At 37.1% G+C, this 15,973-nt stretch overlaps 1 protein-coding gene across 2 annotated transcripts in view; it reads left to right on the forward strand.

The window, feature by feature from the left end:
• The window catches only part of wnk4a (WNK lysine deficient protein kinase 4a), a 70,616-nt gene that overhangs the window by 44,159 nt on the left and 10,484 nt on the right, over positions 1 to 15,973 (forward strand). Inside the window, exons 9-15 of one of the 2 annotated variants that reach the window (XM_033984191.2) lie at positions 1,124 to 1,260; positions 1,983 to 2,056; positions 6,181 to 6,316; positions 8,577 to 8,693; positions 10,845 to 11,021; positions 13,772 to 13,826; positions 14,878 to 15,009. In XM_033984191.2, coding sequence (XP_033840082.1) covers positions 1,124 to 1,260; positions 1,983 to 2,056; positions 6,181 to 6,316; positions 8,577 to 8,693; positions 10,845 to 11,021; positions 13,772 to 13,826; positions 14,878 to 15,009 — 828 coding nt within the window. The remainder of the gene's footprint in view (positions 1 to 1,123; positions 1,261 to 1,982; positions 2,057 to 6,180; positions 6,317 to 8,576; positions 8,694 to 10,844; positions 11,022 to 13,771; positions 13,827 to 14,877; positions 15,010 to 15,973) is intronic. The other variant, XM_055229423.1, reaches the window with a different exon arrangement.

Here is a 15,973-nt window from a genome sequence, read left to right on the forward strand (position 1 = left end):
CCAGGACTACGCAGAAATGTAGGGATTGTTCACCTTTGTCCTGGTTTGATCCCAAAGATGTAGACTGGTTTGGTCCTGTTCAGTGCTTCGTTTAGACTTTGATTGGTCCTGGTCTAGTCCTGGTTTAGTCCCACACCTTGAAAAGATCACACCTTGAAAACCAATTGACTGAGACTAGTTTGCCTAATAGTTTGAGTTGTATTGTTCCACAGAGACAGACTTCCTTTGTTAACTTACAGTGCTATGTGATACTATCAGCTTTAATAATTTAAATTTAACCATCAGAATTATTCATTATTGTCTGCACAGTTGTTACATAATGTGCTTATGTTAAATTCTTTCTTATTGTACAGAAACGATAGCTGATATTTTTATAGTTGTGCACAGTGGTGGAAGAAGTACTCAGTTGTGTTACTTAAGTAAAAGTACAGATACTAGAGCAAAAAAAAATACTCAAGTAAAAATATCACATGAAAAAATCTACTTTATCTACTTAAAATATGTACTACTATGTTTAAAAATGTACTTAAAGAGTAAAAAGTACATGTATTTCACGCAGATTTTGAACTAATAAGGTGTAAAATGTAGTGATTTTGATAAAGGGTTTGTGCTGAATTTTGTTCAACAGAAGCAATTGAAGCGATAGTTTTTTCTAGTTGTTTCTATTTGTATATTTTTCTTTGCTCAAGCTGCAAATGTATTCAAAATAAACCCCTCAGCCTTTTCAGCAGGTCTCAAGCGGTAAGAAAAAATACTTTTACTTTTCAGTCCTGTTAAAAAATGTAGTGGAGTAGAAAGTAGAGACACCTGCTCTCAAATATAGTAAAATAAAAGTAAAAAGTACCCACTGCCAAATGTATTCATAAAGGAGATTTAAAAACAACCACAGCTGCTCAAAGAGAACTGGAAAGGCAATATAAAGTGCAATCTTATAAAAAAAAAACATGCAAATACACAATACCTAAAATTTTTATTCAACTTTATTACGTCGTTACGTTCCACTACTGGCTGTGCATTACAAAAGTGTGCTCAAGTTTAGGGTCATCCGATGTATTGTCAGGTCATGGATAGCATAGGGCGGCGATAATCACATGCTAACTGCTGATGCTCTTTGTTATAACAGCTGACTGCGAGACGGACGGATATCTGAGCTCCTCCGGACTGCAGGACCCCCTCGAATCCCCCCAGACCCCTCCCACGGTACGAGCTAGCCCACACGCAGCTAACGGACTGGCTATCCCGGCACTGCGGTTCCCCACGGTAAGTGGTGTGGACCCCCAAAACTGCCTGTTATCAAAGGAGAGAGAGGTAACAAGAGGGGACAGCCACAGAAAATGAAATCATTGGAGCTATGTAAAAAAACGGATATAGCCATGGCTGATAGGAACTTCAATTAATTATCAAACATATATTGTGTATAGTGTAAATGTCATGAATGCAACTTAATTTGAGTTGTATTCACATGTTTCAGTCACATTACATTGTAATGGGTACAGATGCCATTTTGAGGGCTTTTGGCTTTTCAAAAGAGACAATATATTATTTTGAACTGCGTTTACGGTTCTAGTTTGTCATCACTTGAAACCTATGAATACACTCTGTTTGTGGTGTGTTTATCTTTGTTATTTCAAGTGGGGCAAAGTTATTATTTGAATTATCAAAATTAGGCCCTTTTTGTATTTTTTTTTTTTTTTACTGCAAATACCAATAGAAACATATGACAAAAACATTAAACTATACAACTAACAGTTTGCTAAAGAAAGAAAACTGGGTTGTCCGTGTATCTTCATAATGCTTGCCATTTAAATGAAGTATCCCATTTAACATGCTCCACAAGCTCTTTGTTAGAGTTTGACCCACTTCAAAGAATGAGTCCATATTATTAAGACATCAAATGTTTTCTGTAAAAACAGTGTCAGGCTTATAATGTATATAAATTACTCTACAAAACATAATTTATAATGTTGATTCTGTGTTTCCAGAGCATCGCTGTATCCAACAACACTGAGCACATCAACTCAGGTCCCTCAAGTGGCCTCAACTCTCCAGTGGACAGGTATGACTTATTCAGCATTATTTCACATCTAAATTGCTTCCTTCAGGCTGTATTAATAATTTTAATTTGTTAATATTTTTCTGCCTTATTCTTATTTGGATTTATTTTTTTTGCTCAAATTATGAACGTGTCCTGCTCAAAAAGTAGTGGAGTAGAAAGTACAGATATCTGTTCTCAAATGTTGTGAAGTAAAAGTAAAAAGTATCCACTGTAAAATCTACTTAAGTGACCTTAATGTTTCAGTTAAGTGCAGTACTGTACTACTTTTATTCTGTTACGTTCCACCACTGGTCGTGTATTACAAAAGTGTGCTCAAGTTTAGGGTCGTCCGATGTATTGTCAGGTCATGGATAACATAGAGCAGCGATAATCACCTGCAAACTGCTAATGCTCTTTGTTGTAACAGCTGACTGCAAGACAGGGATATATTTGATAAAATGCTATTTAATTTTAATACTTAATAATAACTACACTATTTACTGTCTTAATAAAGCATGAAGAAGTAATGAATTCATAATGAATAAATTAATGAAATGAATTTATTAAGAATGGCTTAGTAACTACTTAATTAAGGGATTAGGAGTTAAGTTTAGGCTATTCGTGAAATTAAGTTGTAACTAACTCCGAATCATTCTTAATAAAAAATTTGTTACGTCTTTCTTCATACTTTGTTATAGCTAATTAAGGTGTAGCCATTTTAAAGTGTCACCAAATATATTTTTTGGTTTTGGTTAAGTTTTAAGTGATAAAATCTCATGAAAATGAAATGGGAAGGCAAAGCAAGTTTATTTGTGTAGTACAATTCGTACACAAAGTAATTCAAAGTGCTTTACAGAATAAGAAAGACATTAAAATCACAATACAACAAATCAAAACATAAATAATCACAAATAATCATCTTAAAATTAACATTAAAGGAGAAGAGTGCAGAATAAAAACCTTTCAGTCATATGCACAGCCAAACAGAACCGTTTTGAGCCTGGTTTAAACATTGTCAAAGTAGAGGCCTGTAGAGTAGCTGCATAAAACTGAAACTCTGATTCCCCATGTTTAGTCCTGACTCCGGGCACCAGCAGCAGTAGCAGTGGTATATATAGATATATATAGAGAGAGGGACAGAGAGACCACAGGTATATGAGTTAGCTAGTCAGTTATTTTGAAATTGTGTTGCCTATATAACTGCACATCTGTGTTCCTGTGTGGGGGAGCCTAGTGTTTATACTGCCTTGGACCCATGTAGTTTCTATGTGACGCTGGGGAGGCCCTGTTTTCACTGTTGGTGGGGTATGCTTTATTCTATGTGTGAGAGCTGTAAAAACTCCAGGAAATAGTCTGTTTATTTTATGTTTGGAAAAGTTTAGAATCTGGAATCTGTCTCGAAATTCAGCATTTGATTTGATTTCGTGACGTTAATGTCTTTAGAATCTGTCTGTTGCTTCTCAATCTGTCCAAGGGAAAGGGTAACTCTCAGCTATTCTATGAGCTGTGAGCATAATTAGAGATTTTAGTTGTATAAAAGTGTATTAGAAAATTATAATCACATTTTTCATTTTGGGATTATTTTTATATAATAATTGAGTAAAACTAAATTAGTAAAAATTCACAAAAATGTACTAGTTTTGTGTGGAAAATTGTTTACACATGTCAAACTTATTCTTTGAATAGCCTAGTTATATAAGTGTTCCTATTTGATATATGGTTTATGTGGCCAAAATTCAAGACAAATCACAAGACTAGCATGTTATTCATACAGACAAAGTACTGTTGACTGTTGAAATTGATTTATGACCTGCATCAAAATAGATTTCAGTGGCAGAAACATTTGGCACTGAACTATAGCAGTTGCAGGAACACTCGTTAAATGGCTGACCGAATCGCACTTGTTTAGTGTGGCTACAATCTGCTGTGTTTAAAAGGGAAGAGAAAAATTTGTCTTGCCCCAGTACAGATATCGCTATAGCTCTTGATGTCAAAATATCCACTGCGTGCTGTCTGTATCCAGTTATAAAGTTTTTTATTGTCCGATATTCAGGAAGTGTCTGTTACCATGTACCGCGATGGCAAAACTCAGCTCTGGCCTCTGATTAGCTCATCGTGGTGAAAATTAGGATGCTTGGAATATATAAAGTAAGTGAGCAATAGCTTTGGACCACTGCAAACGGTTTAAAATGAACTACTCTTGTTTTTCACATTTTTATTAAGCAACCAGATAAATCACCTTTAACAAACGTCTTTAAGAGTTAATCAAGTGAATACTCAACATGCTCTTAGCCTGGTTCTGAGAAAAGCCTTGTATTTGTGGATCAGCCGACAAAAGAATCATTGGGCTGTCTATCTGCCCTGTCTATTTCTAACTAAATGTCCAACCTAAATATAGAAGACAGGGTGCTGCCAAACAGTGGGCCTATAAATATTCGGCTGTGGCCAGTGCGGTTCAAAAAGCCCTAGAGGCGCCATTACCTCCATCAGCACTTTTCAAGAAACAGAGAGAAGAAAAACAGCAAAAGTTCTGAAATTCTGTGGATCGCTATGTTTCACCATCTGGAGCAGGTTTTATTGGCAACTTTTTTAAACCTTTCGTTAATATGAAACATGCCTGGATGAGTGATGGTTTGTTTTGACATTTAACTATCATCGATTATTATAAAATTAGTTTTTTATTCAAAATTTCATCACAAGCAATCATAGCTCTCTAAGATTTAGTTTATTCCCAAGATTGGTAGATTACTACACTGACGACACTATTAACGTAACATAGACTTTTATCAAGACAAAGCCGCCCTGTCTTGTTTAACCATTTACGTAATCTACAATCCTCGAAGCCTCCCACCCGTAATCTGGAGATTTATAACTAAAGCGCATTTATTTTATACAAATAAACATCAATTGTGGTGTTTATGCTGCCATATCCATTTTACAATCTTGGTAATCTGTTTCATTTGCACAAGTAATGGCTTTGATGACGTGATCCTTTGACCAGACAAAGCTGTAGGGGATGCTTCACTTTTTCAAATGTGTTATAAGCAGAAAATGTTGATTAAAGAGGCTGTGCCCAATTTTCTTGCATGTAATAGTCAAATCTGTTTAGCCCCAGTACTTATATATATTAAAAGCAGCTGTTAGGGTCAAAGTGAGACTCTGTGTATTGTCTGCATTTAATTATAAAGTGGATTTATTGACTGTAAACTAGAACAAATAATAAAGGGTGGAATGTGTGGTAGTTTGAACGGTTTGAAATGAACTAGTATTACGCTATTTTCTGACCTATGTTATAATGTTGTTTCCTCACATCACAAACATAGGTGGAGTCGTGTATTGTTTCATTCACATATGTTTAACACACTTTTCTTTTACTCTTGAGTTCTTCTCTCAAGCTGAAAACACTCTGTTCCACCTTCTGATGTCATGTGGTAATACAGGAAGTGCTCCACTGTGTTTTTAAACTCCATACATCTTCACTAAAATCATTTCATGATTTGAGACCTGGAGTTGCACATCTCTAATGAATGAAAGGTAAAATGTAGCTGTCAAGTTGAAAACTACTGCTTCATGACATCACAAGGTGGAACATAGCATTTTAAGCTTTGGAGAAGTAGACAGACTAATAATAATGGATTATTCAAATATGTGTGAATGAAACAAAACATAACTATGTTTTTGAAGAGGTAACAACATTTTAACACGGCTTAAAGATCAAAAGAATCAGTTTTGCACAATATTGGACCTTTAAAGTATGATTTTGTAACCTGATAGTAATAGTAGTAGTAGTAGTAGTAGTAGTAGTACATATTTTTTATTTAGCTTGTGTGGTCCCAAACCAGGATAAATGGAGATTATTACACATGGAACTGCTGATCACCAACCCAACTAAACAGAAGCCAAAAGCCAAAAGGAAAAAAATACATTTGTTTAATATATTTTGATTGCAGTTTCCGTCCCTGGAACATCTTTGGCTTTGTCGACAGAAACCTATGTTTATTATTGTTTGCCAGGTTCAAATAATAATTCTTGACAGCTGTGGAACATTATAACAAATGACTTGTAAATGTGGAAAAAGACAGAGTGGTTTTTGTGGTCACATTTACAAACCAGTAGCCCATAAAATGTTCTGTGTAACTCCGCAGCTATGGCTCCGATGTGATGTCCGGACTCAGCGATGGATATGAGGGTCTGACGGAGAAGAATGAGAAACCAGCGGCCAGACGAACCGCAGCCAAACTGTTCAGGAGACGAGCGCGATCTAAGCTTCGGATCACCGGGGTACAAACACTGCCTGAATTTATTTTTTATTTAAGCAATGTATTTGAAGTTTAAAAGTTGTCAAAGGTGCATGTTTTTTCTCTGGTCACCTTGTCTTTTAAGTGGCTGTAGGTCATGTACTTGAGCAGAAATGATCCCTGTACAGGTACACTAGAAAAGGATCAAAATGAGAACTGTATGCTGTCTGCCTCTAATTATAAACCAGGAAGTGTGCTGTTAGCATGCTACTTAGTTTAACCGTGATGGAAAAATCCTTATAACCTCACCATGGTTAATAATTAAGTTGCCAAGAATATATGTTGTCCACCTCTAATTATAAAGCCTTTTCTTGCCTGAGAGCCAACAAGTGTACTGTTAGCATGCTAGTTTTTAATTGTTAGTTTTACCATGACGACAAAACCCTGCTCTAACTTCTGAAAGTTGTGAAAAGCCCTTATAAATTCATCATGGTTAATGATGCCAAGAATATATGCTGTCTGCTTCTAATTATAAAATAATATTTGTATTGTTTAAGAACCAGGAAGTGTGCTGTTAGCATGCTAGTTTTTAGTTTTACTGTGACGGCAAAGTTATGAAAAGCCCTTTTAAACTCATCTTGGTTAATGATTAGGATGCAAAAACATAAGAAAAGTGAGGATTGCAACGTTCAGGGCCTTTAATAATCTCAAGTTTGGACTCGTGCCTTGACAGAGGTCCAAGTGCGTCTAGCTTGGATTGTTACATTATCATAATATTTATACTTCATTTTATTTATATAGCAATATTCTGACCAATTATTCACAGACCTTTTTCATACAAGGCAATATTAGTGAAGTGTTTTGCTCAAGGACACAAAGCGATTGCACTGGGTTGGAGCTGGGTTCAAACTTGCAAACCTGTGGATTTGTGGGTAAACTACTGAGTCAATGCCGCCACTCTTTAAACAAGCTTAATTAAAATGTTTTCTTCATCTTTTGCCTAATCCTGCAAATCCCTATCATAACAGCACAGAGCCTGTTCTTCTGTGAAATATTAATAATAAATCAACAGTCTATCAAATTAAGAGAAGTGGTGTATTTACAGTGGTTATTTACGAGTGCAGCTCTGCCTCAGTTATGTAACGCAGTCTGTTCTCTGTTGATGGGACGCACTGCGGTCACATAATGGCTCCAGGACAGAAACAAACATGTCAACTGTGTACAGACCCCATCAGGCTTTGATTCAATTGACAACAATACAAGGACTAAACTAGGAACAAAAGAAATCTATATGAGGACAAAATCAGGTTAAAGACTAAGCCGCGTTCAAACCAGGTCTGAGGTTTGACCAGACAAGTCTCCACCGGGTCTTAAGTAGGACAAGACCAGGTATCAAATCTAAACCAGGAACAACGCAGGTCTGTACTAAGCTTAAACCAGGTCTAACCAAGAACCCAGACAGACCCAACCCAGACTAAGACACGTTTAGAACAGAACTGAGTCAGGTATAAATGTGGATAATAACAGCTCCCGCGATAATTCAGAATAAAGTGTGATTATGATCCAGGATCAAACTAAGTGTAATCCAGAACTAATCCAGGTTTACCAGAATAAATAAAGTCTAAACCAGGAACAACCCAGGTCTGTACCAGGATTAAATCAGGAACTAAACCAGATCCAAATCTGGACAAATACTAGTCTGGAGTTTTTTTTGGTAAAATGGTCACATTTTGATATAGCACTTTACATCAAGGAACCACTCACCCCTCACACACACATTCATACACCAGTGTACACAGACACTGGGGGCGAGGTGGGTTAAGTGTCTTGCCCGAGGATACAATGACAGCATTCATCTGTGGGAGCTGGAATTGCACCACCAACCTGTGGATCAGTGGATCTGACCACTCAACCAATGATGTTTATGTCGAGAGCAGGATTCAAACTTCCAACCTTCAGATCAGTGGACAAACACTCTACCAACTGAACTACTTACATTTATAGATAAATTTAATAAAAGAAAATAATAACAAAACATAAAACAGCTTAGTATAAAATAATTCAGAATAAACCAAGTATGAACTAGGTAACTGGTAACTAGGCAACAACTAGGTCTAAACAGGGGTCTCTAAATCAGCTTTAAAAAAGGACTAAACCAAAGCTCGACTGTCAGGACAATGCATTTATTACAGTAGATTCACCTGTTAACAATGACGTGGGCTTTTGTTTTTGAGACCTGTCGATGTTCCCTTGTGTAGCTGGTAAACAGACTACAGTCGTTACATTGATGTTTCCCTCTGCAGCTCTCTGATAAAGTGGACCGAGTGGTGGAGTGTCAGCTTCAGACCCACAACGAAAAGATGGTCACATTCAAATTCGACCTGGACGGAGACAGCCCCGAAGACATTGCTGCTGTGATGGTGAGACAAGAATCTGTTTTATGTGATAAATTCAGTGTACTGTAAGGAAGGACATCTGGCATAAACACTGTAGATTAGAAACCAACATGTATGAAAAATAACTGCAATCAACTCACATGGTTTAAGTGAGATATTTTATTGGTTTAAGAGGCACTATGTCATTTTTCTGGTAGACCTTATTTTGGAAGTTGCCGTGGATGCCCCCATCGTCGTTTGGGTTGTATTATATTGTATGGAGTTGGCGATTTTGACAGCAAATAAGTTCTGTTGGGACTACAGAGCCGTTTAAAGCCTCCAGATTATCGTGAGGTGTTGACTTGATTTCCACATGAACATAGAACATTTTACATAAATCAACACCGCTGCATATCAGATTTTTGAGGTGAAACTTTTCCTGAATTCGCCATTGACAAAAATGAGATTCGCTTTTACCCAGAAGAGCCACCACAAAGAAAACATGGTGTGGAGCATTTAGAGGCAGCAGTGGGCGGGGCCAAATAAAGCCAATATGCTATATGCTCGTCTCCATGGAGATTTTATGACCTTTATTATTTTTGTTATAATTCGTTTTTATTGCTCAAAAATGTAGGTGTAAGCAGGATTGCCTGTCAGTAAATGTGACCTTTAAGTCAGTTGCAATAGAGACCTTCAAAGCCATACCCTGGAACATTCCATTCAAAGTAATGACATCTCCATTGAGACAAGCTAGTGGCAAAGCCAGAAAAGTTACACAGTGGACCTTTAATGAAAATAACTCCAGTGACCTTGACTTTATTGGGCTCATACAAAAAATGTGTAAAAGCTTAAAGAAATATAGTGTTTTTATCAACAAAGATAATAACATCTGTAGATCAAATTATTCTTTTAAATATGTTTGTAACTTTTGTCAGAAGACACTGGGTTTTGAAACTAAACAGAAAGAGCATTTACCTAGTCTGACCTGGGCACTGTTGCGAGATAGAGCCAGGGCCTTAATAGGACCTTTTAGGTTTTTAAGTCATGCTTGTGAATGTTTTGGTTGAAGTTCAAGTATAGCTCTTTTTCTTAGCTTTTAATCATTCGGATAATAGAAAATATAGTCAAATTTTGCATAAAACAACAGCTTTAATATACCAATATACTGTCCTCCTCTAACACTGATGCATTTACCTAAAGCGTCTCTCATAAACCTCTCATAAACCTGTCTGAAAGCTTTGGTACAGCATATTACATTTCCCGAGTCGTGGCTAGCATGACGCAGGTAAGGCTTGTGTCTCTTATGGCTTTTAAGACTCATTACTGACAGTGGCGGTCTATGTAACCAGCTCTGTACGAGGACGCCGTGGTAAAGTACTTTTTGTTCCCTCTGTGTACTGTTTTTCCCTCGCACAAACACACTGCTCTTTTGTTTACTAGTCTTGGCACCGAGGGGGTTGTTGGCATCCAAACCAGCCTCAGTCGTTCAATATGAAGCACTTAAGGAGGTGACTTATGCCAGTTTGACAGCAGGCGGTTACCACGCCCCGAACACAACTCACTGTCAATGAGTATACAGAGTTGTTATGTAAACAGTCTTGCAGACAAAGATGGTGGCTTTGTTGTCAGTCATTTTTGTGTCCAGTCCCAAACTTGGATAAATAAGACAAAGCATAAAAATTAGTGAACCACCTTATCATTGAAGGGATATTTGTATTTCCCAGTTTTTCTTGTGTTGTATTACCTAACTTTAAAGCTACACTAATTAATTTTTCTGGTGGAGGTTGCGCCACCTGTTTATTTCTATGGAGATGTTATTGTTTTGCCTGTAATATTCAAGAGTATCTAACTTCGCGGTGATGCCAACAGGCTAAGTTACAAGTCAGATCAGTGGAGAGACAAACTAACAGTAAAAATAAAAGATGGTAAGTTTTAATGCCAAAATTTGCAATATCATCTCCAATTCTCCATGTGTTACTTGATACACCAGAAAAGTAACTTGGTGCCTTTAAAAACTGGATTCATCTTTTATTTTAATTCATTTTATTTGTTATACTTATCCAACACAATTTTTAAAAATGCACATAAAATACCAATACAAACTTTAAATAAATAAATCTATAAATGACTGTCTATCTACTCATAGTTTATTCATTAGCTCCTTTTATGACAAATTTTGACACCCATGTTTCACAGGTCCACAATGAGTTCATCCTGCCGTCAGAGAAGGAGGGCTTCATCTATCGAATGGGTGACATCATCAAACGGGCCGAGGCTCTGATGGCCAAAGAGCAGCCCACCAACCATTCCAGCGGACACAGACCCCCACAGCCGGGCTTCCACAATGGAGTCAACTCTCTGTCTGCCTCTCAGGTAAAGCATTGGGGGAAACTTTACTAACTTAAGTTCAGCATATGGACTTTGAGACTTTGATAAACTGTATTGATCCATAAGCGAAATCACTTGGACACAGTAGCTCATACATTGCAATATAATAACAAAGGACCAAGCAATACAATATCCATTATTTGCCATTAACCAATATTTGCCAATATCAGTATCAACAAACAGCAAAAGAAAGACAATGTAATGTAATCATGCATTCACCTCCGTGTAAACATACATTCACCTCCTTAGCTTCAATGGTCGTCTATTTCCATATTAACGCGTTGGTTTATAGCAGTAGTAATATTAGTAGCCCTAACAGTGTGTAACATTGCTTCTACTCATAGACTGTGTAAAGAAGTGGACTAAGGGAGTGTGACGTCACCTTGTCAAGTCAAATGAAACTTATCGAGTCGAGCAGTTATAGGGGTGCATTAGCTATGTCCATTTATATATACAGTCTCAAATCTGGATATATGGATGGAGTTACATAAAGAAGAGTATTTGTAAATCACCAAACACATGTTAACAGTTTGGTATTATTTTGCAGTATCTTGATACAGTGCACTTCATCCACCTCTTATGTCACCACCTGTTTAACTTCACAACGCTAGAGCAAAGGAAGTAACATGCACTGTATTTTTTATGACAGCACTGGTTGTCACGATCAACCATAGTGACTCTAGCCAGGCTTATCTAACACAGACCAATAACGTGACGCAAGCGGAGAGACACTTTGTAATGTCTTTTGCACAGGAAATAAAAGCTAGCTTAAGTGTTGTGTTCGCTGTTCATGTGTCTTCAGGGAGTTGGCTTTAAAGAGGTTAAGTGTTCTCAAAGCCATTAAAGTAGTAGCTTATGGTCAAAACGGGATATTACCTAAACCACAAATGTTATAAAACGCAGTGATTTCGGAAATGTCCTCCACATTAGTTGTCACCACAGGAATGCAGATGCTTAAAGCGTGCGTAGTATTTTCATAATGAACTTTCCAGTGTCCATACTTACATCAAAAACTGTTGACTGAGTGTACTAATCTGCTATGACTGCAGTTCTAAGCCAGGTTGGAAAAAAAAAACATTTCCAGGAACATGTGCTTGTGCTTGTCAACAATGATCTAACGCACAACTGGATTGTACAGTCATATTAATGTCTGTGTACAGTCATATTAATTCACACATAGAGCAGTCTTCTTTCATCTTTCTCCCATTGATTTAAAATCTGAAATTGGCATTGGAGAAACAAGCTGAACATATGATGAAGTGTTTTGGATTATACGTATTAAAAGGTATATAGTATGCAGACCATGTTATAACAGCATTCCCTCACGTTTAGCTTACTCAAAGCTGCTTTTTGATTGATTCTTGCATTTTTAAATAATCCCGTATTGTGCCGCATTTGAGGTTTGAGTAGTGAGAGAAAATATCTGTTTTCACGTACCCCCTATCTCCGCCCACTGCTCTATACTTGCATTCAGAGTAGGGTAAGTATAGGTTAGATAATGTGACATAGCCATAGATAAACATGTACATGGATTCACTGTTTGCTATGGTGAAATGCTACTATTCTAGTTTAGATCCATATTGCTGTTTAGAATAAATAAAGTAGTAGCAGTTATTCTTGTTGGCATCTGCTACACTACTCAATTTGCACTAATCCCTGAGGTTTTGTCTTGTTCCACTTTAAAAAAACAAAATGAGCTGGACTTCTCTGTTACAAGACTTTAGGAGATTATAAACGTCAGAATAATTTGTAGTTTTAGTGAGAACAAGATTCAGAAGCAACTGCAGGAAAATGCCTATTCCCAAACGGGCCACCTTTATCAGCACAAAAAGATATTTCCGACCTCCTGGGCTGAACAAAATTACTCCTAACCACAGCGGATGAGCCCCATTGGCTTCAGTCCAGCACCTAATTAAAACAAGTCACGGACCGCATTTCCCAAGATCCTCTCTGGCCCCTCTCCCAGGCTGTTTGCACTGTCCAGACCATGAAGCAGGTTGTTTAGTTAAGGCTGGAGAAGCCTATAAGTTATCTCTACCCCAGACTGTGGCACTTGTGTTAGTAAATATACTGCATTTAAATAGGAAAAAAATGTTTGCTAAGACTAATTTGAGATTCCTAGAAACTCTTCTTCTTTCTTTCTCCACAACAGTAAACAGTTGGCCTTCCAGTAATGACTGAACTAATATGCATATTGATATTGCTTAGTTTTTAGTTCAGATGCTCTCCCATTCCAGCTTTTCTAATAGTTTTCCATGGGGGTGTAGCCCCAAATTCTGGGCTGTGGGTACAAATTATCTTGGTGGGCTACATGTTTAATGAAAAGTGCCCATGAGGGACTTTGTGAAGAGTCCCTCCTTCCACTGAGCTCTGGGTAAACAGTACCCTTTACCCCCCCATCCCGACACCCCTGGTTTTCCAGGCTTATTACTAGAACAAAAACTGGTACTGACTTGTGACTGTGTGTCATTTCTTTGAACTATATTGCATTTAGTAGATCAATAATAACTTACTTTCCCATGAAATGTTTTCCATGACGTGGGTTCTGAAAATGTTTTAGCTGTTGCTCGAGGGCACAAAGGCAATAAACATAAAATGATTCAACTTTTTTAAACACAGTTCAAACACGGTATATCATGCCAAGAAATTGTTGATGAACAGTGTATAGGGCGTTCTTGAAAAGCACGTGGCAATAATGAGTTTTGTGTGTGTGTGTGTGTTTTTTTTTCTTGCAGCCGAATCTGCTCAGTCATGGCATATCTCGAACACATTCTTCGTCCTCGCTGCCTGGTAAGTGTCAGGTCTGCATGATCTGAAAGTCAAACAGGTAGACACCTTCTTTCCCTGCTGTAATGTAGTTTAAGTATAGTATATCTCCAAGGTTTGTCATGTGAAATTGTAAAACTATTTCAGTCACTTTTAAAAGCAAATCTCAGAATCCCAGTATCTGTCAAATGTATTTAATAGGCTTTGGGATGAGTCATTTTACTTCTTGCACAATCTTACTCAAAAAAGCAAAAACATTTATCCATTTATCCAAGCCTGTATAACAATGAACAAACTAAAGGTGCTCTATGTAACTTTTCTGGTGGGGGGGTTGCATAATATTGAAACAAATGCATGCCACTGATACAATAACCCAAGAGCAGATTTGAACCACAAAAAACTATTCCTAATCTACAATATTATTAAAAAATCAGAGCTGCAATAAATAAACAGCAGAATGAAACAGTTTAGTACTTAGTTTACATATATAATGAGCCATAGAAGGTATTTATTCATCCTTTTACAGCTTGAATCTGATCATACAGCAAAAAAAGTACCAAACATTTCCCAGTTGTGCAAAGAAAAAGTAAACAACGATAAATATTGACCCCAAAATATATTGTCCCAGTTCCACATATTGAACAATAACTTGATATAGTAATTATCGTGACAGGCCTAATTGCAGATGTTTTTAATTGTTAAAAAAACTCCTTGAAAAACGTACTTTCATTAATAGGTTCGCCTCTCCACTGATCTAACCTTTAACTTGATGTGCTGGCGTCTTCATGGAGATAGATAAGCTTAATAATGTTGTACTCTGGTACATTTAATTTAAAGTAATAATCTACATTGATCCTGCATTAGAAAGGTTACATAGTGCACCTTTATAAAGTTCTAGCAATTTGAAAAAAAAAGAAATTTAGATCTTAGATATACTGGGATTTTTCATGTATTTTTTAAGTCTTTTCACATGACACTTTTTACCAACATCAGCTTAACTCACACTAACACTTTTCTGAATGCATGTTTTGTAGTTTAGTAGTATGCAGCCTCTTATGCATGTGTCTTGTCTTAGATTTTAGTGCGGCTAACCCAGGTACAGGGGCGCACAGCTCGGCCCTGTGCCCCAAAGAAGATGCTTCGACTAAAGGCAATAATTTACCTGCACGTCCCCTCGTACGCTCCTTGTCTTTCCACAACACTCCAGGTAATATGCCCATAGAAAAAAAACAAGCAAACAGCATCTATGTGAGTTTAAGTGGCTTGAATTAAGAATACTAATATTTGGTTTTGAATACTTAGAATACTAATGTTTGCTAGTTTGGATATATTTATTTGGTTGCTCTAGACTTCTGAACTTTCATTTGGCACAATAAGAACCTCTCAGCTCCTTCATAGCCCCCCTCCTTATCCTCTCAGTGTATTGTTCAATTTATATGGCGCCATTTGACATCTCCTCTCATCAATGCCTTCATCTGTGCTCCCTCGTAGCCGGGCCTCCTGAGTAATTACCTCACCTGAACGCTGCTTTCTAGTTTTAGAGGAGCTCCCGTGAATGCAGTCGCTGTAAAACGCAAATACGACTTTGCAACATCTGCGTGCCAGGACGAACTCGTGCCGGATTTCCAAGAAAACGCTCTCCGCGTTTAAAAAGCCTCGCTGCAGGGAAGGGCATCTGACACCAATTATAGAGCACATAACCAGAGATGGATACAGAGCGAGCCAAACTGTACCCAAGTAACTGTAATATAGATGTAGTTTTTGTATCCTCTACTCATTATTGTTAGAATATTTACAAAAGAGAGTTGCAAAAGAAATAAGACAAATAGATGGTATTAGCTAACACTTCAATTTTATTTATATAGTGCATTTTAAAACTTAAACTTCACGTGCTTCACATAAAAAGTCAACAAAAAACATATATAGAGATAATACAAAACATAGGTAAATAGCAATAAAACCAAGTAATGGATACACAACATTGGATGATTTGAATAGTTTCATTTTTACAACATTTTGAATCAAGTACATATACCTAACAATGCTAATATTGTTAAAAATACACATACTTATTTTATTTATTAAATGGGGATTGTGTTTCGCTTTTTCCCACTGGGTTTTTTGGAGTTATTCCTTGCCGAGAAGGAGGGTCTAAGGACGGGATGTTCTGG

Source organism: Periophthalmus magnuspinnatus, chromosome 19 (assembly GCF_009829125.3).
Source record: "Periophthalmus magnuspinnatus isolate fPerMag1 chromosome 19, fPerMag1.2.pri, whole genome shotgun sequence".
NCBI lineage: Eukaryota > Metazoa > Chordata > Actinopteri > Gobiiformes > Gobiidae > Periophthalmus > Periophthalmus magnuspinnatus.